At 43.8% G+C, this 25,834-nt stretch overlaps 1 protein-coding gene across 7 annotated transcripts in view; it reads left to right on the top strand.

The window, feature by feature from the left end:
- The window catches only part of mtrr (5-methyltetrahydrofolate-homocysteine methyltransferase reductase), a 44,066-nt gene that overhangs the window by 13,820 nt on the left and 4,412 nt on the right, over positions 1–25,834 (top strand). For all 7 annotated transcript variants that reach the window (XM_046292583.1, XM_046292580.1, XM_046292578.1 and 4 more), the window contains exons 10-13: positions 10,584–10,626; positions 12,239–12,419; positions 12,504–12,622; positions 22,899–22,991. In XM_046292583.1, the coding sequence (XP_046148539.1) occupies positions 10,584–10,626; positions 12,239–12,419; positions 12,504–12,622; positions 22,899–22,991 (436 nt within the window). The remainder of the gene's footprint in view (positions 1–10,583; positions 10,627–12,238; positions 12,420–12,503; positions 12,623–22,898; positions 22,992–25,834) is intronic.

Here is a 25,834-nt window from a genome sequence, read left to right as displayed (position 1 = left end):
GAGTTGGATGTCATAAGGTGAATGCACCAATTTGTAAGTCGCTCTGGATAAGAGCGTCTGCTAAATGACTTAAATGTAAATGTAAAATGAGTCGGAGGAAGAGGCGCCGAAGGGCGGGCTGCCTTCTGAGAATTCGTAGGCGATCGAATAAACCCCCACTTCCCTCCATTCTGCTAGCAAACGTGCAATCTTTGGAGAATAAAATCGCAGAGTTACGAGGAAGATTAAACTACCAACGGGACATTAAAACTGTAACATCTTTTGCTTCACGGAGTCGTGGCTGAACAATGACAATATCAACATACAGCTGGCTGGTTATACGATGTACCGGCAGGATAGAACAGCGGCTACTGGTAAGGCAAGGGGCGGCGGACTATGTATTTTTGTAAACAACAGCTGGTCTTCGAAAACTAAGGAAGTCTCAAACTATTGCTCACCTGAGGTAGTGTGGTCTACAGCTTATCATGAGTTTTCATCTATTTTTCGTAGCTGTTTACATATCACCACAGTCAGAGACTGGCACTAAGACAGCACTGAATGAGCTGTATTCCGCCATAATCAAACAGGAAAACTCTCACCCAGAGGCGACACTCCTAGTAGCCAGGGACTTTAATGCAGGGTAACTTAAATCCGTTTAACTAAATGAGACAGCCTATAGGGAGGAGATCAGAGACCTGGCCGTGTGGTGCCAGGACAACAACCTCTCCCTCAACGTGATCAAGACAAAGGAGATGATTGTGGACTACAAGAAAAGGAGGACCGAGCATGCCCCCATTCTCATCGACGGGCCTGCAGTGGAGCAGGTTCCTGCAGTGAGAGCTTCAAGTTCCTTGGTGTCCACATCACCAACAAACTAACATGGTCCAAGCAAACCAAGAGAGTTGTGAAGAGGGCACGACAAAACCTATTCCCCCTCAGGAGACTGAAAAGATTTGGCATGGGTCCTCAGATCCTCAAAAGTTTTACAGCTGCACCATCGAGAGCATCCTGGTTGCATCACTGCCTGGTATGGCAATTGCTTGGCCTCTGACCGCGAGGCACTACAGAGGGTAGTGTGTACAGCCCAGTACATCACTGGGGACAAGCTTCCTGCCATCCAGCACCTCTATACCAGGCGATGTCAGAGGAAGGCCCTAAAAATTGTCAAAGACCCCAGCTACCCTAGTCATAGACTGTTCTCTCTGCTACCGCACGGCAAGCGGTACCGGAGCGCCAAGTCAAGGTCCAAGAGGCTTCTAAACCCCAAGCCATAAGACTCCTGAACATCTAGTCAAATGGCTACCCAGACTATTTGCATTGCCCCTCTCCCTCTCTTTACACCACTGCTACTCTCTGTTGTCATCTATGCATGGTCACTTTAATAACTCTACCTCTATGTACATATTTACATTTACATTTACATTTAAGTCATTTAGCAGATGCTCTTATCCTTACATACTATTACTATTACATAGGAGGTACATACTACCTCCTTACATACTACCTCAACTAACCATTGCCCCTGTAACATTGACTCTGTATCATTACACCCCTGTATATAGTCTACCTATTGTTATTTTACTGCTGCTGTTTAATTACTTGTTACTTTTGTCTCTTATTCTTTCCGTATTTTTTTGAAACTGCATTGTTGGTTAGGGTCTCGTAAGTAAGCATTTCACTGTAATATTCACTGTTGTATTCGGCGCATGTGACTTATAAAGTTTGATTTGATTTGAAATGACAGTCCATTACTTTAAGACATGAAGGTCAGTCAATATGGAACATTTCAAAAACGTTACGTTTCAAGTGCAGTCGCAAAACCCATCAAGCGCTATTATGAAACTGGCTCTCATAAGGACCCCCACAGGAAAGGAAGACCCAGAGTTACCTCTGCTGCAGAGGACAAGTTCATTAGAGTTACCAGCCTCAGAAATTGCAGCCCAAATAAATGCTTCACAGAGTTCAAGTAACAGACACATCTCAACATCATCTGTTCAGGGGAGACTGCAGCAATTCATGGTCGAATTACTGCAAAGAAGCCACTACTAAAGGACACCAATAAGAAGAAGAGACTTGCTTGGGTCAAGGAACACGAGCAATGGACATTAGACCGGTGTCTTTTGATCTGGAGTCCAAATTGGAAATGTTTGGTTCAACCGCTGTCTTTGTGAGATGCAGTGTGGGTGAACGGATGATCTCTGCATGTGTTTTTCCCATCGTAAAGTATGGAGGAGGAGGTGTGATGGTGTGGGGGTGCTTTGCTGGTGACACTGTCTTTGATTTATTTCAAATTCAAGGCACACTTAACCAGCATGGCTACTGCAGCATTCTGCAGCAATACGCCATCCCATCTGGTTTGTGCTTAGTAGGACTGTCATTTGTTTTTCAACAGGACAATGACCCAACACACCTCCAAGCTGTGTAAGGGCTATTTTACCAAGAAGGAGAGTGATTGAATGTTGCATCAGATGACCTGGCCTCCACCAAATTGAGATGGTTTGGGATGAGTTGGACCGCAGAGAGAAGGAAAAGCAGCCAACAAGTGCTCAGCTTATATGGGAACTACTTAAAGACTTTTGGAAAAACATTCCAGGTGAAGATGGTTGAGAGAATGCCATGAATGTGCAAAGCTGTCATCAAGGCAAAGGGTGGCTATTTGAAGAATCTCAAATATAAAATATATTATATAATAAAATAAAATAAATGGTTACTACATGATTCCATATGTGTTATTTCATAATTTTGATGTTTTTAATATTATTCTACAATGTAGAAAATAGTGAAAATAAAGAACAACCGTTGAATGAGTAGGTGTTCTAAAACTTTTGACCTTTAGTGTAGATAGAAACATCCAACAGGGTTAATGATCTAGATAGAAACATCCAACAGGGTTAATGATCTAGATGGAAACATCAGACAAGGAATATGGATCTAGATGGAAACATCAGACAAGGGATATATATCTGATGGATACATCAGACAGGGATAGGGATATGATGGTAAATCAGACAGGGATAGGGATATGATGGTAACATCAGACAGGGATAGGGATATGATGGAAACATCAGACGGGGATAGGGATATGATGGAAACATCAGACGGGGATAGGGATATGACAGAAACATCAGACAGGGATAGGGATATGATGGATACATCAGACAGGGATATGATGGAAACATCAGACAGGGATATGATGGAAACATCAGACAGGGATATGATGGAAACATCAGACAGGGATATGATGGAAACATCAGACAGGGATATGATGGTAACATCAGACAGGGATATGATGGATACATCAGACAGGGATAGGGATATGACGGAAACATCAGACAGGGATAGGGATATGACAAACATCAGACAGGGATAGGGATATGACAAACATCAGACAGGGATAGGGATATGACGGAAACATCAGACAGGGATAGGGATATGACGGAAACATCAGATGGGGATAGGGATATGACGGAAACAGCAGACGGGGATAGGGATATGATGGAAACATCAGACAGGGATAGGGACAGAGAGGGATATGATGGAAACATCAGCCAGGGATAGGGATATGACGGAAACATCAGACAGGGATAGGGATATGATGGAAACATCAGACAGGGATAGGGATATGATGGAAACATCAGACAGGGATATGGATATGACGGAAACATCAGACAGGGATAGGGATATGATGGAAACATCAGACAGGGATAGGGATATGATATGATGGAAACATCAGACAGGGATAGGGATATGACGGAAACATCAGACAGGGATAGGGATATGATGGAAACATCAGACAGGGATAGGGATATGACGGAAACATCAGACAGGGATAGGGATATGATGGAAACATCAGACAGGGATAGGGATATGATGGAAACATCAGACAGGGATAGGGATATGGCGGAAACATCAGACAGGGATAGGGATATGACGGAAACATCAGACAGGGATAGGGATATGACGGAAACATCAGACAGGGATATGATGGAAACATCAGACAGGGATAGGGATATGACGGAAACACCAGATAGGGATATGACGGAAACATCAGAGAGGGATATGATGGAAACATCAGACAGGGATAGGGATATGACGGAAACATCAGACAGGGATAGGGATATGATGGAAACATCAGACAGGGATAGGGATATGATGGAAACATCAGACAGGGATATGATGGGAAAATCAGAGAGGGATATGATGGAAACATCAGACAGGGATAGGGATATGACGGAAACATCAGACAGGGATAGGGATATGACGGAAACATCAGACAGGGATAGGGATATGACGGAAACATCAGACAGGGATAGGGATATAATGGAAACATCAGACAGGGATAGGGATATGATGGAAACATCAGACAGGGATAGGGATATGATGGAAACATCAGACAGGGATAGGGATATGACGGAAACATCAGACAGGGATATGCCGGAAACATCAGACAGGGATAGGGATATGACGGAAACATCAGACAGGGATAGGGATATGATGGAAACATCAGACAGGGATATGGATAGGGATATGATGGAAACATCAGACAGGGATAGGGATATGATGGAAACATCAGACAGGGATAGGGATATGATGGAAACATCAGACAGGGATAGGGATATGATGGAAACATCAGACAGGGATAGGGATATGATGGAAACATCAGACAGGGATAGGGATATGATGGAAACATTGGATAGGGATAGGGATGAAAACACCAGACAGGGATAGGGATATGACGGAAACATCAGACAGGGATATGACGGAAACATCAGACAGGGATAGGGATATGTCGGAAACATCAGACAGGGATAGGGATATGACGGAAACATCAGACAGGGATAGGGATATGACGGAAACATCAGACAGGGATAGGGATATGACGGAAACATCAGACAGGGATAGGGATATGATGGAAACATCAGACAGGGATAGGGATATGATGGAAACATCAGACAGGGATAGGGATATGATGGAAACATCAGACAGGGATATGATGGAAACATCAGACAGGGATAGGGATATGATGGAAACATCAGACAGGGATAGGGATATGGTGGAAACATCAGACAGGGATAGGGATATGATATGATGGAAACATCATACAGGGATAGGGATATTATATGATGGAAACATCAGACAGGGATAGGGATATGACGGAAACATCAGACAGGGATAGGGATATGACGGAAACATCAGACAGGGATAGGGATATGATGGAAACATCAGACAGGGATAGGGATATGACGGAAACATCAGACAGGGATAGGGATATGATGGAAACATCAGACAGGGATAGGGATATGATGGAAACATCAGACAGGGATAGGGATATGATGGAAACATCAGACAGGGATAGGGATATGACGGAAACATCAGACAGGGATATGCCGGAAACATCAGACAGGGATAGGGATATGACGGAAACATCAGACAGGGATAGGGATATGATGGAAACATCAGACAGGGATATGGATAGGGATATGATGGAAACATCAGACAGGGATAGGGATATGATGGAAACATCAGACAGGGATAGGGATATGATGGAAACATCAGACAGGGATAGGGATATGATGGAAACATCAGACAGGGATAGGGATATGATGGAAACATCAGACAGGGATATGATGGGAAAATCAGAGAGGGATATGATGGAAACATCAGACAGGGATAGGGATATGACGGAAACATCAGATAGGGATATGACGGAAACATCAGACAGGGATAGGGATATGATGGAAACATCAGACAGGGATAGGGATATGATGGAAACATCAGACAGGGATAGGGATATGATGGAAACATCAGACAGGGATAGGGATATGATGGAAACATCAGACAGGGATAGGGATGACGGAAACATCAGACAGGGATATGGAAACATCAGACAGGGATAGGGATATGATGGAAACATCAGACAGGGATAGGGATATGATGGAAACATCAGACAGGGATATGGATAGGGATATGATGGAAACATCAGACAGGGATAGGGATATGATGGAAACATCAGACAGGGATAGGGATATGATGGAAACATCAGACAGGGATAGGGATATGATGGAAACATCAGACAGGGATAGGGATATGACGGAAACATCAGACAGGGATATGCCGGAAACATCAGACAGGGATAGGGATATGACGGAAACATCAGACAGGGATAGGGATATGATGGAAACATCAGACAGGGATATGGATAGGGATATGATGGAAACATCAGACAGGGATAGGGATATGATGGAAACATCAGACAGGGATAGGGATATGATGGAAACATCAGACAGGGATAGGGATATGATGGAAACATCAGACAGGGATAGGGATATGACGGAAACATCAGACAGGGATAGGGATATGATGGAAACATTGGATAGGGATATGATGAAAACACCAGACAGTGATAGGGATATGACGGAAACATCAGACAGGGATATGACGGAAACATCAGACAGGGATAGGGATATGTCGGAAACATCAGACAGGGATGGGGATATGACGGAAACATCAGACAGGGATAGGGATATGACGGAAACATCAGACAGGGATATGATGGAAACATCAGACAGGGATAGGGATATGACGGAAACACCAGATAGGGATATGACGGAAACATCAGAGAGGGATATGATGGAAACATCAGACAGGGATAGGGATATGACGGAAACATCAGACAGGGATAGGGATATGATGGAAACATCAGACAGGGATAGGGATATGATGGAAACATCAGACAGGGATATGATGGGAAAATCAGAGAGGGATATGATGGAAACATCAGACAGGGATAGGGATATGACGGAAACATCAGACAGGGATAGGGATATGACGGAAACATCAGACAGGGATAGGGATATGACGGAAACATCAGACAGGGATAGGGATATGATGGAAACATCAGACAGGGATAGGGATATGATGGAAACATCAGACAGGGATAGGGATATGATGGAAACATCAGACAGGGATAGGGATATGCCGGAAACATCAGACAGGGATATGCCGGAAACATCAGACAGGGATAGGGATATGATGGAAACATCAGACAGGGATATGGATAGGGATATGATGGAAACATCAGACAGGGATAGGGATATTTTATATATATATATATATTATATATATATGATGGAAACATCAGACAGGGATAGGGATATGATGGAAACATCAGACAGGGATAGGGATATGATGGAAACATCAGACAGGGATAGGGATATGACGGAAACATCAGACAGGGATAGGGATATGATGGAAACATTGGATAGGGATATGATGAAAACACCAGACAGGGATAGGGATATGTCGGAAACATCAGACAGGGATAGGGATATGACGGAAACATCAGACAGGGATAGGGATATGACGGAAACATCAGACAGGGATAGGGATATGACGGAAACATCAGACAGGGATAGGGATATGATGGAAACATCAGACAGGGATAGGGATATGATGGAAACATCAGACAGGGATAGGGATATGACGGAAACATCAGACAGGGATATGCCGGAAACATCAGACAGGGATAGGGATATGACGGAAACATCAGACAGGGATAGGGATATGGCGGAAACATCAGACAGGGATAGGGATATGATATGATGGAAACATCATACAGGGATAGGGATATTATATGATGGAAACATCAGACAGGGATAGGGATATGATGGAAACATCAGACAGGGATAGGGATATGACGGAAACATCAGACAGGGATAGGGATATGACGGAAACATCAGACAGGGATAGGGATATGACGGAAACATCAGACAGGGATAGGGATATGATGGAAACATCAGACAGGGATAGGGATATGATGGAAACATCAGACAGGGATAGGGATATGATGGAAACATCAGACAGGGATAGGGATATGACGGAAACATCAGACAGGGATATGCCGGAAACATCAGACAGGGATAGGGTTATGACGGAAACATCAGACAGGGATAGGGATATGATGGAAACATCAGACAAGGATATGGATAGGGATATGATGGAAACATCAGACAGGGATAGGGATATGATGGAAACATCAGACAGGGATAGGGATATGATGGAAACATCAGACAGGGATAGGGATATGATGGAAACATCAGACAGGGATAGGGATATGACGGAAACATCAGACAGGGATAGGGATATGATGGAAACATTGGATAGGGATATGATGAAAACACCAGACAGGGATAGGGATATGACGGAAACATCAGACAGGGATATGACGGAAACATCAGACAGGGATAGGGATATGTCGGAAACATCAGACAGGGATAGGGATATGACGGAAACATCAGACAGGGATAGGGATATGACGGAAACACCAGATAGGGATATGACGGAAACATCAGAGAGGGATATGATGGAAACATCAGACAGGGATAGGGATATGACGGAAACATCAGACAGGGATAGGGATATGATGGAAACATCAGACAGGGATAGGGATATGATGGAAACATCAGACAGGGATATGATGGGAAAATCAGAGAGGGATATGATGGAAACATCAGACAGGGATAGGGATATGACGGAAACATCAGATAGGGATATGACGGAAACATCAGACAGGGATAGGGATATGACGGAAACATCAGACAGGGATAGGGATATGATGGAAACATCAGACAGGGATAGGGATATGATGGAAACATCAGACAGGGATAGGGATATGATGGAAACATCAGACAGGGATAGGGATATGACGGAAACATCAGACAGGGATATGCCGGAAACATCAGACAGGGATAGGGATATGACGGAAACATCAGACAGGGATAGGGATATGATGGAAACATCAGACAGGGATATGGATAGGGATATGATGGAAACATCAGACAGGGATAGGGATATGATGGAAACATCAGACAGGGATAGGGATATGATGGAAACATCAGACAGGGATAGGGATATGATGGAAACATCAGACAGGGATAGGGATATGACGGAAACATCAGACAGGGATAGGGATATGATGGAAACATTGGATAGGGATATGATGAAAACACCAGACAGGGATAGGGATATGACGGAAACATCAGACAGGGATATGACGGAAACATCAGACAGGGATAGGGATATGTCGGAAACATCAGACAGGGATAGGGATATGACGGAAACATCAGACAGGGATAGGGATATGATGGAAACATCAGACAGGGATAGGGATATGACGGAAACATCAGACAGGGATAGGGATATGATGGAAACATCAGACAGGGATAGGGATATGATGGAAACATCAGACAGGGATAGGGATATGACGGAAACATCAGACAGGGATATGCCAGAAAAATCAGACAGGGATAGGGATATGACGGAAACATCAGACAGGGATAGGGATATGGCGGAAACATCAGACAGGGATAGGGATATGATATGATGGAAACATCATACAGGGATAGGGATATTATATGATGGAAACATCAGACAGGGATAGGGATATGATGGAAACATCAGACAGGGATAGGGATATGACGGAAACATCAGACAGGGATAGGGATATGATGGAAACATCAGACAGGGATAGGGATAGGGATATGATGGAAACATCAGACAGGGATAGGGATATGATGGAAACATCAGACAGGGATAGGGATATGATGGAAACATCAGACAGGGATAGGGATATGACGGAAACATCAGACAGGGATAGGGATATGATGGAAACATCGGATAGGGATATGATGAAAACATCAGACAGGGATAGGGATATGACGGAAACATCAGACAGGGATATGACGGAAACATCAGACAGGGATAGGGATATGTCGGAAACATCAGACAGGGATAGGGATATGACGGAAACATCAGACAGGGATAGGGATATGACGGAAACATCAGACAGGGATAGGGATATGACGGAAACATCAGACAGGGATAGGGATATGACGGAAACATCAGACAGGGATAGGGATATGATGGAAACATCAGACAGGGATAGGGATATGACGGAAACATCAGACAGGGATATGATGGAATCATCAGACAGGGATAGGGATATGACGGAAACATCAGACAGGGATAGGGATATGACGGAAACATCAGGGAGGGATAGGGATATGACGGAAACATCAGACAGGGATAGGGATATGATGGAAACATCAGACAGGGATAGGGATATGACGGAAACATCAGACAGGGATATGATGGAAACATCAGACAGGGATAGGGATATGATGGAAACATCAGACAGGGATAGGGATATGATGGAAACATCGGACATGGATAGGGATATGACGGAAACATCAGATAGGGATATATGATAGAAACATCAGACAGGGATAGGGATATGATGGAAACATCAGACAGGGATAGGGATATGATGGAAACATCAGACAGGGATAGGGATATGACGGAAACATCAGGGAGGGATATGATGGAAACATCAGACAGGGATATGATGGAAACATCAGACAGGGATAGGGATATGAAGGTAACATCAGACAGGGATAGGGATATGAAGGAAACATCAGACAGGGATAGGGATATGAAGGTAACACCAGACGGATAGGGATATGATGGAAACATCAGACAGGGATAGGGATATGAAGGAAACATCAGAGGGAATATGCTTCCACCAGTTGTTTTCCTCTTTCTTTCAGAACATTTGCCTAAACTGCAACCAAGACCGTACTCAGCGGCAAGGTAAGCTGGTCTCGTAGTTCCTACAGTGTTTCATAGTTTTCCTAATGTTTAACCCAGGCGCATACTTTGCTTCTTCATTTTGTGACCCAAATCAAACAAACCTAAAATGGGTGAATGCACATTGAATGTAGTCATGTGGATGTTGGTCTTTTGTGAAGGCCAACCGCTGTTCACCGTAGAGGTTCAGGTCAATAGCAGAATGTTTATCCTATGGCCGGGACGATGCCAGTATTGCAATATAAAAACCAAAGTCGACTCCTTGGTCCTTTACAAACCTGCTATATGTAAAATATGATGTGCTATCATTTGGAAAATAAATAAATGTGACTCTGGATGACAACATAATGATGTTTTGTTTTCCAACATTAGGGCTGTTTTCCTAAAACAAGTTACATCGGCTTTGTGTTTTGTTTCCTTTCCACGAGACTAACAAGTATTCAGATACACACACGCACGCACACACACACAAGAAATGAGAGTGGGAAACCATTACATCATCACTTACATTACTGTCCATTAGTACCATTTTAAACATGTCAACACTGGTTTCCTATGCTCATTAGTTGTTTGTCTGAAGCTGTGTGCTTCTTTTTTTTTTACGGTGTGTGCGTGCTTTGGTGGGAGGACTGTAGTCGATCAGATGCAGCTGGAGCATTAGGAGGCTGCATCGTTGATGCTGTGGTCAATAGAGGTCCCCAGAGACCTGCAGAATGGGAAGACTGAAAATCAGAGAGGGGGAAGTAAAATTGAGGGAGAGGGAGGAAGAGAAATCAAAATGTGAGAGGGAGAGAGCAATCCACTAGATGGAGAGGAATCAGAGAAAGGGGGAGAAAGAGGTGAATATTAAAGAAAGAGGGTACAGTTAGTGTTTGTGGATGAGAACCAAAGGCTTGTTTACACTCTTCAATGTAGAGTATAGCATCCCCTATTTCATCTACCTATTGTAGCACATCTACAGTATCTAATGATGTATCACATTAACTTTCACACTTATTTCCATAGCCTAATGAGTGGTGCACCAACAGGACTCTTACTTCCTTGCTATGGTATACAGTCAGCCACAGCATCTGCTGAATTACTCAAATCCACTTATAGTTGCTGTGAAAAAGTATTTGTCCCCTTTCTAAATTTCTCAACTTTTGCGAAATATGCAAAAATAGAGTAAATCAGAAAGGGGGCAAGTACTTTTTCACTTTATTGTTACAACAAGATTGTACACGAAATTGAAAGACTCACCAAAAGGGGGCGGGCGGAGCCAGGCAGGTGGTAAGGACAGGCAGAGCAGTGACTGTATGCTAGCAGGATGTTTCTGAATTGGTCTAATTTAGCATGTATGGTAAAGCCTCAACCCGTAGCTACATCTTCCCATTTAAATGAGCTTGGAAAAAAAAGGAATAATGACATTTTTATAGTTTTGTTTGCCAGCGATAAAATGCAAAAAATAGAGACACGTTATAATTGAGCGAGGCGTCAAAGCGGACAACCCGCCCGGCTTCGGTTGGGTCATTATAATTCAAAACAATGCATTCTAAAAATAAATCACACTCGCCTTGCTATAACCCCTTTCACTTTGCCTTCCGTTCTCTCCCCTTTCCCTCCCTCTCTCCTTCAGCTCCAGTTTCAGACATCCAGGTCAGCTGCACTTTGTGTTCAACGTCATAGAGTTCCCAGCATGCACTTGGAGACCCACCGGGAGGCAGGGCCTGTGTACTGGTTGGCTCTCTGACCTCGTCAATCCCATTCTGTTGAACCCTAGGAAGGCTCAGCCCTCCAGCACCCCGACCCTCCCTAAGGTGAGTAGAGGAGTAACCTGTGTGTGTGTCTGTGTGTGTGTGCACGTGTGACACACCATAACACTTTTTTACGTTTGACTCCAGGTCTTTGTGAGTCTGCGTGAGAACTGCTCCTTCCGCCTGCCCTCTGACCTCTCAAAACCCCTCATCATGATTGGACCAGGCACCGGCGTTGCGCCCTTCATTGGTTTCCTACAACAAAGGTACTGCCCTCAAAGATGGAGGATTCATACTAACACTCCCAGGGTACTCTTCTGTTATAAGTGATGCTTGTTTGTCTGATTAGTGGAATTGGTGTGTTGTTTATGTTTTGATGACAAATTTCTTGTGAAGCTTACTCTCTGAGTGTGCACTGGTCAAGAACATAAATATGTTAATCACCAGGTTGCTATAACAACCATGACGCAATAGGAAGTGTTTCAGCTTTGGCGAGTGTGTCATCAAATCAAGTGTTAACTGTGATGTCAAGAGGTAGTTAATCAAGTTTTTGCATTAATCTCCATAATCATTTACAATAGATCCCCTCAAAGATTCACAACACTCTCTTTCCAATATGTCTTGGATGGTGGTTTAATGGTGGTAGTAATATTGCAGACATTGCTGTGATTAACACTTCTACTTCACTTAAACTACCTGTAGGAGGAAATTGCCTGGCCTCTAAATGCTGATCGAAGGTCAGCTTTGCATTCTACCCCTAAAGGTTAAGGTCAGGATTTGGAGAAGGTAAGCTGATCCTAGATCTGTGCCTAAGGGCAACATTCCACTGAGGTAATAAGTCAAGCCATTCCAGAGCTGCAGTCTGTCTGTCTGGTGTTTATGACTCTAATGAACAGTTCTGGGTCAGTTATGGGTCAAACTGGCCGAAGGAGACGTATTGATTTGAATGTAAAGGGACCAGTAGAACGTTAGTGTGTCATCAATGTAAATCATAGCTGGTGATTACTGTGGTGGTGTAAAAGCAATATTGACCTGTGTGCGAGTGTGTGCGTGTGCGAGTGTGTGTGTGCGAGTGTGTGTGTGCGAGTGTGTGTGTGCGAGTGTGTGTGTGCGAGTGTGTGTGTGCGAGTGTGTGCGCCTTGTAAAAGACCAGCTGTTAACAATGATGGAATACATAAATAATGGCTTGTAAAAGGTGCTGCTTGGTGTAATTTGACAAGATTAACTTTGTGAGTCATTTGGAGTAGCTAAGCTTACCAACATCACCAAAAGCCTACTAACATCATCTTAGACCCAGGGCTGTTGCCAGGGCTGTTGCCAGGGCTGTTGCCGTGACTGTATTAACGCCACACCTGCAGTCACTGCAGTAAAATTCCACATGATCGTTGAGTCACGGTAACCTCCTAGTATGTACTCTGGACATGTTGTTAGTACCCAACTCACTAATGACCATCAGGTCCTAATGGCCTGGTACTCAGGGCACTACTGTCCCTCCATCAGGTCCTAATGCCCTGGTACTCAGGGCTCTACTGTCCCTCCATCAGGTCCTAATGCCCTGGTACTCAGGGCTCTACTGTCCCTCCATCAGGTCCTAATGCCCTGGTACTCAGGGCTCTACTGTCCCTCCATCAGGTCCTAATGCCCTGGTACTCAGGGCTCTACTGTCCCTCCATCAGGTCCTAATGCCCTGGTACTCAGGGCTCTGTTGTCCATCTAACGCCTCTGACAGCAATGCAAATGCAATGGAAAATCACATCAAACACTAATCATCAAAACAGTATTGTCCTTTTTAAAACTCACCTCACTGCAATTGATCAATTTGAAAAAAAGAGGTTCAAAAACATGTTGAAACTGAGTGGAAAACATGGTCGTTGTGGATGTTGTTTCAAAGCTTAACACAATGAAATGGGCAGGGCTTTCTACAGTGATGATTCATTCAAAACACCCATATGCATATTAAAGTTTATGCGTATGCATAGGCCTATGCTGGTTCATTGATTGTGCGGGATGGCTAAGTCTACACTTAGTGTATTTGATTTTGAATAGCCTAGTAATAGGGGATTTTAAAGATACATTTTCATAATTAAAAGGCTGACACGTGACCTTTTAGCGACATAATATCTCACCACCATGCGTTTCCATCTCCTCTCCTTTATGCAGAAAGAGGGGCTACCAACAGTTTAATGATATAGGTTTAGTTGTGAATACATGTTACTATTTATGTTCCCAAAACAAATTTCACTAGGTTTTTCCAAATTAAGCACTGGCTAAATGCCGCCACAGGGCTGGAGAGCCCCTGGCATGCAGAGTTTGGGGGCGAATATCACCTGTCGCCCAGCGAGAGGCTGCATGAGCTGTTAAGTGGTTGATGCGTGGAGTGAAATAACCGGAACAGTCTGAAAAACGAAGCAGCGGGTATGCGGTCTCCATTCAATATTCGAGTACATATGGATGACGTGTCTTTTTTCCCCCCTGCCCCTGTTCTTGTTTGTATGATAATGGGCAATTCTAAATCGAAACTAATTTGTCATATTAGTCAAGACAAGTATAAATTGAGAATAGTGAAAATATGATACCCTTCCTCGAGGAGAGAACAGCGTGTGGAACGCAATTTTTTGGGGCTATTTTATCAAATCATCAATAGCCTATAGACGCATCATGCAGCCCATATATGTTTAGATTTCTAAGACATTTTAAGGTTTATTTTATTCACAACTAAAGTTGCCAAATAACTCTAAATCTAGCGTGGACCCGTTTCAAATGGTCACTTTTACGCTCAACATAGCCACTTCATAGTTGCACTCGCTCCGGAATGAGAAAAATATAATTGATCTTTTATTTAGTTAAGTTCAATTGTCGTCGTCTTACTATAAAACCATATAATGGCACGGGACTTATAAGCGTATCTTGTCTGCCTAAAATAAATAGATTTATCGTGATGGTGTATATTAAATTGATTTATTCAACTTTTTGAAATGTCGATGTTCCAAAGGCACACCTCACCTTGTATGTGTTTATGGTAATTGGGGGTCAATTACAATGAGACCGGCAGTGTTTTGCATGACAATAACCTTACTTACACCAACATCCTACTAACATCGTACACCATGTTATTATGACTGCCTAAATAAAGTTATATCCGGTTTGATTATTTTTATCCACCTAGAATACCCAGTATCGCTTGTCATTGTGACAGTACAAATAAAGTTGTTTCCATATTGAAACACTTTGCTGGCCTGAATGTTTCATCCAGACTGTTCTTTTATACCTCAATGATTCAGACAGTGACTTGACAGTTCCTGACAACTCAGCGGTTTACCAGTCAGCTCCAGTTGTCTTGTTTCTGTGATGTCTTCCGAGTGACACTGTTTGGTATTCACTGGCGTGTGCGCGTGTGTGCAAGTATTCTGAGGTGTTGCTGTTTGGTGGTTAATCGTGTGTGTGGGTGTATTAAGGTGACGCTGTGTAGGTGGTTAATGACTGGTGTGTTTGTGTTGGGACTGCATTTTGATGAATGTTCTAGAAGGTGACTGATGTTTCTCAGTGGGGAGAGCTGTCTGTTGTCTGCACCTGCAGGACACCACCTCTACAGGACTGATGAATGTCTAACACCTACCATGACACGGTCACATGCCACCCGCCAACTACGCCAACGCGTGTGTGTGGTTGACGAATGACTTATGTTGCTAGTCCGGCTACCGCAAATGTCAAGGTCGTGATGGGGAGTGTTCTCTCATACAACGTTCAGTGACATCACTTCCTGCTGTTCAGTGTATTAGTTCATGTTAAAGCTTTTCCATTTTCTTGTCACCAACTAAATAAATAAATGTTTCTTGGCACATCCCAGGCTTTAGCCTTGACCAAGAAGAAACTAGCAATGTCCCATCTGGAGAAAAGATGCTCTCCAGTGTGTGTTTCTCTATTTTTCTTAGTAGGCTTCTTTAGTGTAGTATGGGACTGCAAATTCAATGTTGGTTTTGTGTGGAATGTCATTGTTTATTTATTGAACCCTTATTGTACCAGGTAAGTTGAGTGAGAACACATAATTTACAGCAACAACAGGGAACAGGGAAAGTTACAGGGAAAGGTGGGAGGAGGAATGAGCCAATTTGGAATGATTAGGTGGCTATGATGGTATGAGGAACAGATAGGGAATTTAGCCAGGACACCAGGGTTAACACCCCTACTCTTACGATAAGTGCCATGGGATCTTTAGTGACCACAAAGAGTCAGGACATCCATTTCCGTTTAACTTTCCGTCTGAAAGACGGCACCCTACACAGGGCAATGTCCCCAATCACTGCCCTGGGGCATTGGGATCTTTTTTAGACCAGAGGAAAGAGTGCCTTCTACTGGCTCTCCAACACCATTTCCAGCAGCATTTTGTCTCTCATCCATGGACCGACCAGGACCGACCCTGCTTAGCTTCAGAGGCAAGCCAGCAGTGGGATCTGCTCATATGCCCAAGGAATCTTACATTAAGCGTCCTCTTACATGTGAAAGGTTTTTCAGATTACATAGCTATCAAGTTACATGATGTACCTTCTTTCAAATCTGATTGATATAACCGGGATATTCCACTCTATAGCATTCTGAAAATGTTTAATGTCTACAATAACACCAATCAGTAGCATACATGGTAGTGATGGTACATAGCAACTTTCAGTAAGCCCTGATGATTTGCTGTAGAAGGGCGGCTTCTCGCCTCTTAAGTGCAGTCTGACAGTGCTTTTCTCTCCTTTGTGCTCCTCCATAGACGGTCCTTTTCTCTATATAAAGCTTTTCACTGCTGGAAGGCGAGGAAGACGCTGGGGCAAACCGATCTTTCAGTGTACCTGTCTCTCTTCTCTCATATTTTCTCTCCCTCGTCTCTTCATGCCCCCCACCCCTCTCTGCCTGTCTTGCTCTCTTTCTCTAGTAGTCTGCTTGTCTTTCTCCGCTCTCTCTCCTTCACTCTTTCGCCTTCTTCACCTCTATGTCCCCTGCCATGGTTCTGGCAGATTGTAAAACCTGTCAAGAGGAAAGCTTTGTACAGTACCCGAATTAAGATTCCAAACATGGCGTTTACCCCAGATGCTGTGCTTTGATAAGAGATAACAACGTTCATTTTGACAGCAGGATGCTTTATCACCAACAAAAACTGAAGGTGCCTCCTTTAAGCAACAAAAACAGCATGGGGACACTTCAATTCTTCCTCTTTTCTCTGTCGCTCCCTCTCCCCTCCCCCTTCCCTCATTCTGTCTGCCTCTGTCAATCAATGGATGTTTTGAAAAGTACTTTGTGCCACTTTGTAACCACGGAAACAAAAGAGAGAGGGAGCGGTTGAAGGGTCATAACTGTCTCAGTGGGATCTGGAGACCTCCGGCTGTCTGATATTGATTAGCCATGTCTGAGCTTAAGGATGAGTAATGGAGCAGGATGACCTTACCTGAGGATCAGGCTGGGTTGTTACAAATCTTAAACAGTCAGGGTAGCATGCTGTTTTCATTCATCAGTGCAACAAGTGGTCTGATTGACATTATTAATTGAGGTTGTTCATCAGATGACAGGTAGAGCTTTGGTTATTGGAAACTGCTCTCCATAGGTTTGCCATATTCAGCTGAATGCGTTCAAAATAGGGCATGTTAAACATCAGTAATCATAGCTTAGTGGCACTTCCTGTAATCATTGAGTACAGGTACATCTTATCACAGTCTCTTAAATCTCTCAACACCGTCTTACGCAGAGCATCAAACCCCATTGAACATGAAAAAGGGCAGAGGAGACCTTGCTCCTGCTGAATCACAGTTTCCCCTGCTTCCTGCTCATCTGAGAGGCAACTGCCTTATTTGGACCCAAAATGGAGTATCTGGCTGTAATATTGTGATGCTGCTTCCCTCGGGGCCTGTGTTCTGGGCAGAGATGTGATAGAATTGGAAGCCATGTTTTTCCGATTGATTTTGCTCCTTGTGTGGAGAGATGAGCGAGGCGAGGCCTAGAGGGAAGAGAAGACGAGCCCAGTTAAATTAGTTTACTGACTTTTACTCAGGAATTGCAGATTGACAATAGTGGATGATGTCACTTGTTTGGTCTGCTTACCCAAGGGAGGCTTCGTGAGACTTATTGGAATGCTCAGAATCGGAGCATTCAGAAACCTTGTCCAGTCAAGGTTCTCCACATCTCCAAATCAAATTTTATTGGTTACATACACATGGTTAGCAGATGTTAATGCGAGTGTAGCGAAATGCTTGTGCTTCTAGTTCTGACCGTGCTGTAATATCTAACAAGTAATCTAACAATCACAACAACTACCTTATACACACACAAGTGTAAAGGAATTAATAAGATTATCTATATATATGGATGGGCGATGGCCGTGCAGCATAGGCAAGATGCAGTAGATAGTATAGAGTACAGTATATACTAATGAGATGAATAATGTAGGGTATGTAAATATTATATAAAGTGGCATTGTTTAAAGTGACATCCAATTTTTAATTATTAAAGTGGCTTGAGATTTGAGTCAGTATGTTGGCAGCAGCCACTCAATGTTATTGATGTCTGTTTAACAGTCTGATGGCCTTGAGAAGCTGTTTTTCAGTCTCTCTGTCCCAGATTTGATGCACCTGTACTGACCTCGCCTTCTGGATGATAGCGGGGTGAACAGGCAGTGGCTCGGGTGGTTGTTGTTGTGCCTTGGTGATCTTTTTGTTCTTCCTGTGTCCTGGAGGGCAGGTAGTTTGCCCCGGGTTGTGTTGTGCAGACCTCACTACCCTCTCGAAAGACTTACAGTTGTGGGCTGGAGCAGTTGCTGTACCAGGTGGTGATACAGCCCGACAGGGTGCTCTCGATTGTGCATCTGTAAAAGTTTGAGTGTTTTTGGTGACAAGCCAAATTTCTTCAACCTCCTAAGGTGCTGTCTGTGTGGGTGGACCATTTCAGTTTGTCCGTGATGTGTAAGCCGAGGCACCTAACTTTCCACCTTCTACACTACTGTCCCGTCGATGTGGATAGGGGGTGCTCCCTCTGCTGTTTCCTGAATCCACAATCATCTCCTTTGTTTTGTTGACATTGAGTGTGAGGTTATTTTTCTGACACCACACATTTTCCTGACCCCTGTAGGCCGTCTTGTCGTTGTTGATAATCAAGTCTACCACTGTAGAGTCGTCTGCAAACTTGATGATTGTGTTGGAGGCTTGCATGGCCACGCAGTCGTGGGTGAACAGGGAGTACAGGAGAGGGCTGAGAACACACCCTTGTGGGACCCCAGTGTTGAGGATCAGCGGGGTGGAGATGTTGTTTCCTACCCTCACCACCTGGGGGCGGCCCGTCAAAGTCCAGGACCCAGTTGCACAGGGCGGGGTCGTGAGCCAGGATCATGAGCTTAATGACGAGTTTGAAAGGTACTATGGTGTTAAATGCTTAGCTGTAGTCAATGAACAGCATTTTTACATAGGTATTCCTCTTGTCCAGATGGGATAGGGCAGTGTGATTGCGATTGCGTTGTCTGTGGACCTATTGAACCAGACTCAGGAGTCCGAATGCTAGGACAGAGAAAAGGCCTATGTCATATCAGGGGTCTTCTGAAAAGCTATCGACTGTACTTTGCTTGTGAATTACCAGTCCTTTTCCTACAAAACATTGTCATCGTCACCCAGAGCGAGTTTCAATTCACACCGCTTTAGGAATGAGAAATGTGATGTCAGTCAGTCCCCTCACAATGACTCATTCTGTGGATGTGAATGGGTTAGGTATTGAACCCAGGAAGTCACATCTTATCCCTGAGGGCCTCTGACTACTGCAGCTCTCCACAAAGAGATGAGAACTCCATCCCATCCTTCTTCCAGCTTTTCTTCTCTAGTTCTTTCTGAATAGTTGTTCTCTTGTCACCTCTCTCTCTGCCCAGATGGGGCATGGTGATGGCGCTTGACCTTTTTAGATGGTCAGATGACTGATGCGTTAGTAAAGGTTTGTGTGTGTGTGTGTGTGCCCAGCAGGTGTGCAGTGTAGATAGCATCACACCGCCTCAGTGTTTTGTGTCTTTGTGCCAACTCGGTGCAAAGGATTCTGGAAGCCCTGCCAGACTTGTTGGCCACAGGAGTAATCACTTTTATAGAAGGTGGGCTTACGTTCAGTGGGGAGATTTAGACACACACACACACACACATCAGTTTTTTCCATTCGCGCCGGCCGTCAGCTAATCAGACGGTTACAATCATTTTCAGACGGTTACTTTTTCCACCTCGTATTAACTAGGTTTCCTTTCATTTAAAAGGTTCAATTCGCTAGTCCATAGTGCCCTCTCCCACTAGAATGAACATCTTTTCGCGATCAATTGATAGGATAGGCTGCCTGTCAGTCACAAAGCGAGCGGTGATAGGATAGGCTGCCTGTCAGTCACAAAGCGAGTGGTGATAGGATAGGCTGCCTGTCAGTCACAAAGCGAGCGGTGATAGGATAGGCTGCCTGTCAGTCACAAAGCGAGCGGTGATAGGATAGGCTGCCTGTCAGTCACAAAGCGAGCGGTGATAGGATAGGCTGCCTGTCAGTCACAAAGCGAGCGGTGATAGGATAGGCTGCCTGTCAGTCACAAAGCGAGTGGTGATAGGATAGGCTGCCTGTCAGTCACAAAGCGAGTGGTGATAGGATAGGCTTCCTGTCAGTCACAAAGCGAGCGGTGATAGGGAAACCCAGTCTGCTGCAGTCCAAAAAATGTCCACGGAAGAGGGAGAAAGCATGATGCTCGTGAATGTCCCATGTAATGTAAGTGGTAACGATGAGTCGTACTTAGCCTAATTATTGTTTTCTGGCACATTAATTTATTTTCTTTCGCGTGTTTCACGTAGCCAGCCACATGAAGTCATGGCGCATAGTAGGCTATTTTACTGTGCTTTGACACCTAAACAGTATGTTGACTAGTTTATAAAAGGGTGTCGAACTGACTACACAAAGTCTATCTCCTATATCCCTTCCACGGCCGGACTACTGCATTTAGGTTCCCGAGACACCAACTTCCAGGGGGCCCACAACTAAAAAAATAACAACAATTGGTTAGGGGCCCCCTGGAGGTTGAGAGCCCCAGGGTACGAGCCCTGGCTGCCCTGTCTGATCGCTTTGCCATTCATAAATCATGCAACTTGCTTATAAGTCTATTATATGTTATTGGGACAAGTAAACCAAAGGATTTCCTCTTAAAAGAATAATCTTAAGAGACTTAGTCAGACTTAGTCAGAACAACTCACAGCTGAAATCACTGCCAAAGGTCATTTTAACATGTATTGACTTGGGTGAGAATACTTATGTAAATGAGTGTCTGTATTTCATTTTCAGTACATTTGCAAACATTTCTAAAAACATGTTTCCACTTTGTCATTACGGGGTACTGTGTGTAGATGGGTGGGAAAATATCTCCGTAATCCATTTTGAATTCCGGTTGTAACAACGGTGTGGAATAAGTCCAGGGTTATGAAGACCTTCTGAAGGCACCGTATAATCAAGCTGTTTATCAGTCCCTCTGTGACCGCCGATAACTTGGGAACGAAGTTCACTACAAATACACAGTTGCCAATGTCTTTGCATTTGAAGCGAAGGATCAAAAATGAAATAACAACAGAGATGACGGCATAGAAATGTGAATACGGTACGCCTGTAGGCTACATAGGCCGATATATTTCAAATATATTGTAATTACATGCAATGTTCTATTTGTAGGCTACACTCTTGTCATTTTTGCCTCAGTATATTTCATGATGTGTAACAACGTGCGTGGTCATGTGCCAAATAAATCTGTGATTGAGTGCATTATTATAGGTTATAATTCTAATGTTAAGGTACGATTTTGAATGGAAAAATTTGGTTGGAGAGCAGTGCTGTATCCATATCCGACACATGCTTTCTGCGTGGTGTTTAGGGAAACGCATGTTCCATCTTCTACCGTTGTAGGGAATCGCTCACGTTAACCTTTCATCGCTATCAGGAAACCAGGCCCTGAGCATATAGGCCTTGACCTAGACGATATCCAAACCATCTAACAATAAACTGAATTCATACATTTTCAGTAATCTAAATTGTAAAGTCATGTCTTCCTACACAATACTGCCACACATTGTTCCAATTTGTGAGGTAAACTCAATAAAGGATTCAATAATTTCACTGTGTTTTGGACGGAATCAAGCCATTAAATGTACCAGGTGACACCAAAATGGAGCTCCTTTTTTAGTATTTGGCTGGATACTCTATTTACTTGTGGAAAACACTGACACATACGGGTGCCGGCCTACTCAAGTTCTTGTTTTCATTTTCATGCATTGTGGAGTGTGATCCATCTTTTTTTAGCGTGTACTTTTTGTGTCCCCTTTGTACTGTGTCATTCCCATCCATGCATTAGGTAATTGTGGCACTCTACTCTATTGGTGTTGTAGAGAGATAGAAACAGCAGTGTCACTGCTCCATTTAACCTCTGTTGTGAGCAAGGACTGTCCCGTCTTCTCTCTCTGTGTTTTTATTGATTGGGCTTTGAGCTCTCTTGTGTATTTATTTATTTTCTCCTTTTTTGCCTTTCAGGGAGAAGGAGAGGGAGGAAAACCCAGAGGCAGAGTTTGGTGAGACCTGGCTGTTCTTTGGTTGTCGCCATAGAGATCGAGACTTCCTGTTTAGGTGAGGGTCATTCTGACAAACTTGGGGTCTTTCCCAAATGGCACCCTATTCCTTATGGGCCCTGGTCAAAAGTAGTGCACTATATAAGGAGTGTGATCCCATTTCGGATGCACCCATGCATCCCCAATGTCTAGCACCCACCTTGGTGACCTTGGACTTTTCCTACAATCAGAGTGCAGATCATCATGTAAACAAACTGTCTGAGTGAGGCTGTACTGTGACAGCGTGGTTTCCTGGAACGCGTCACTTCCTCTGTGTCCTTGATGGCAGTGGCGTGATTGAGAAGGCGGTAAGATTGGACCTTGAAGGACGAGACTTTAAACTTCATATGACAGGATTATGGCCTGGCTGCCACATAGGACCACAGAGATACAGTATGTCTCACTAGAACTACACTGTATGGCAGGGATAGGCAACTAGATTCACCCTCTGAACAATTTTTGTCGGAGAGGATGGCCCGGACATAATTAGAATAATTTGTACATTGCGAATTAATTAACCAACTAGGCCCAATAAGAGATTGTATTTGAAAATACAATAATTTCATCATACCTTGATTACATTGAGACACAATCGCTTATGTCTTATGTTATGTTGGTGGGCCAAAATATATCACTCACGGGCCAGTTGTGCCCCACGGGCCGCCAGTTGCAGACCCCTACTGTATGGGCTACTGAGCAACACTGGTACGTACACAGGTACATGGAGCTTTTAGCTGTGATGGGGCATATCGTTGGATGGAGGGTATATTTTACACTGTAGTGTTTCAAAGCTCACAAACCCATAGAGAGATATACAGTAGATATGACTAGATCAAATAAAATGTTATTGGTCATATGCAGTTGAAGTCGGAAGTGTAGATACACCTTAGTCAAATACATTTAAACTCAGTTTTTCACAATTCCTGACATTCACCACCTAGGGGTGGCCCATTAGGAAGTCCAGGACCTAGTTGCACAGTGCAAGGTTCAGATCCTGGGCCCCGAGCTTGGAGGGTACAATGGTGTTGAATGCTGAGCTATAGTCAGTGAGGTATTCCTCTTGTCCAGATGGGATAGGGCAGTGCGATGGCGATTGCATCATCTGTGGATCTATGAGGGTGGTAAGCAAATTGAAGAGGGTCTAGGGTGTCCGGTATGGTAGAGGTGATATGCTCCTTGACTAGAAGTGAGTGCTATGGGGCAATAATCCATTTAGTTCAGTTACCTTTGCTTTCTTGGGTACAGGAACAATGGTGGACATATTGAAGCAAGTGGGGACAGCAGACTGGGATAGGGAAATAATGAATATGTCCGTAAACATTCTAGCCAGCTGGTTTGCGCGTGCTCTGAGGATCCGGCTAGCGATGCCGCCTGGGCCGGCAACCTTGTGAGGGTTAACACGTTTTAAATGTCTTACTCACGGCCACAGAGAAGGAGAGCCCACAGTCTTTGGTAGCGGGCCGCGACGGTGGCACTGTGTTATCCTCAAAGCGGGCAAAGAAGTTGTTTAGCTTGTCTGGAAGCAAGACGTCGGTGTCCGGGACGTGGCAGGTTTTCCCTTTTTAGTCAGTGATTGTCTGTAGACCCTGCCACATACGTCTCATGACTGAACCGTTGAATTGCAACTCCACTTTGTCTCTGTACTGTGACTATAACCAAATATAATTATATTGGGGGGTAATACGGTCGGCATTTGATTGTGAGGTATTCTAGTTCCTTGTCTAGTTTTGAGTTTCTGTGTGTTAATCATGAAACGTTCACTACCGCCTTTCTTCTTCCCGGAGAGTTCTTTATTCTTGTCTGCGCAATGTACTGAGAACCCAGATGGCTGTATAGATTGGGACAGTAGATGAGTATGTTACAATCCCTGAAGGAGATCCTCGTCCTGAGCTCGTCTACTTTATTATCCAGAGACTGAACTTTAGTGAGTAATATACTCTGGAGCAGTGCATGGTGTGCATGCCTCCTGAGTAGGACTAGAAGTCCACTCAGAATACCTCTTCTCCGCCGGTGGTGTTTTGGAGCAGCCTCTGGAATAAGTTAAATTGCCCTGGGGGGTACGAACAAGGATCCAATGCGGGAAAGTCGTATTCCTGGTCGTAATGCTGGTGAGTCACCACTGCTCTGATATCCCAAAGTTCTTTCCGGCTGTATGTAATAACACAAAACAAATTCTGGGCTAATAATGTGAGAAATAACACACACAAAAAACTAAATATTACAAATGTGCTTAGGAGCGAGAAACAGACCTGCTGTATCTGTCAGCGACATCTTACTTTAAATCGATTCAGTTGCAGTTCCAGTTCAGAAGACTTGAAACCATTTTTGTTTCAAACCAAACTTACTTAACAGATAATGCAAATCTACCAAGCTTTTCTAAAATGACTCATAACACTACCAACACAAGGCCATGTGAAGGTCAATGCACCAATCAAAGCTGTCTTCTGACTAGATCACAAAACGGTGCATTGGTCGCAGAAATCATTAAAGAACAGATCAAAGAAAAATCTGCCTGTATTCGTATATTGCCCTCTATCTCTTTGTTAAATACGTCCTCACAGCCAGGTATCCTGGGCTGGTGGGTGTTTGTTCACAATGTGAGTCTCTCTATCTGGGGGAATTCAAAATGGAGGCCCCCCCGTGACTGAATCGATTTAACATGTGCTAATGAGCATGAAACAGCTGTATCAATCAAAACCAAATGCTGCAATTTCCGGAAGACGTAAACAAGTTTTTTTCTTGCGCTGTAGGAAGGTACATTTGGATTCATGTTATGTATGAAACGGTATGTTTACTGTGTGAATGACCCATGTCAGCATTCAAACATGTTCTCTTGCAACATGATAAAATCATTATATTAAT

Source organism: Oncorhynchus gorbuscha, linkage group LG12, assembly GCF_021184085.1.
Source record: "Oncorhynchus gorbuscha isolate QuinsamMale2020 ecotype Even-year linkage group LG12, OgorEven_v1.0, whole genome shotgun sequence".
Classification (NCBI taxonomy): domain Eukaryota; kingdom Metazoa; phylum Chordata; class Actinopteri; order Salmoniformes; family Salmonidae; genus Oncorhynchus; species Oncorhynchus gorbuscha.
Note: the sequence above shows the minus strand (reverse complement) of the source record. Positions and strands in the feature narration are given on the sequence as shown.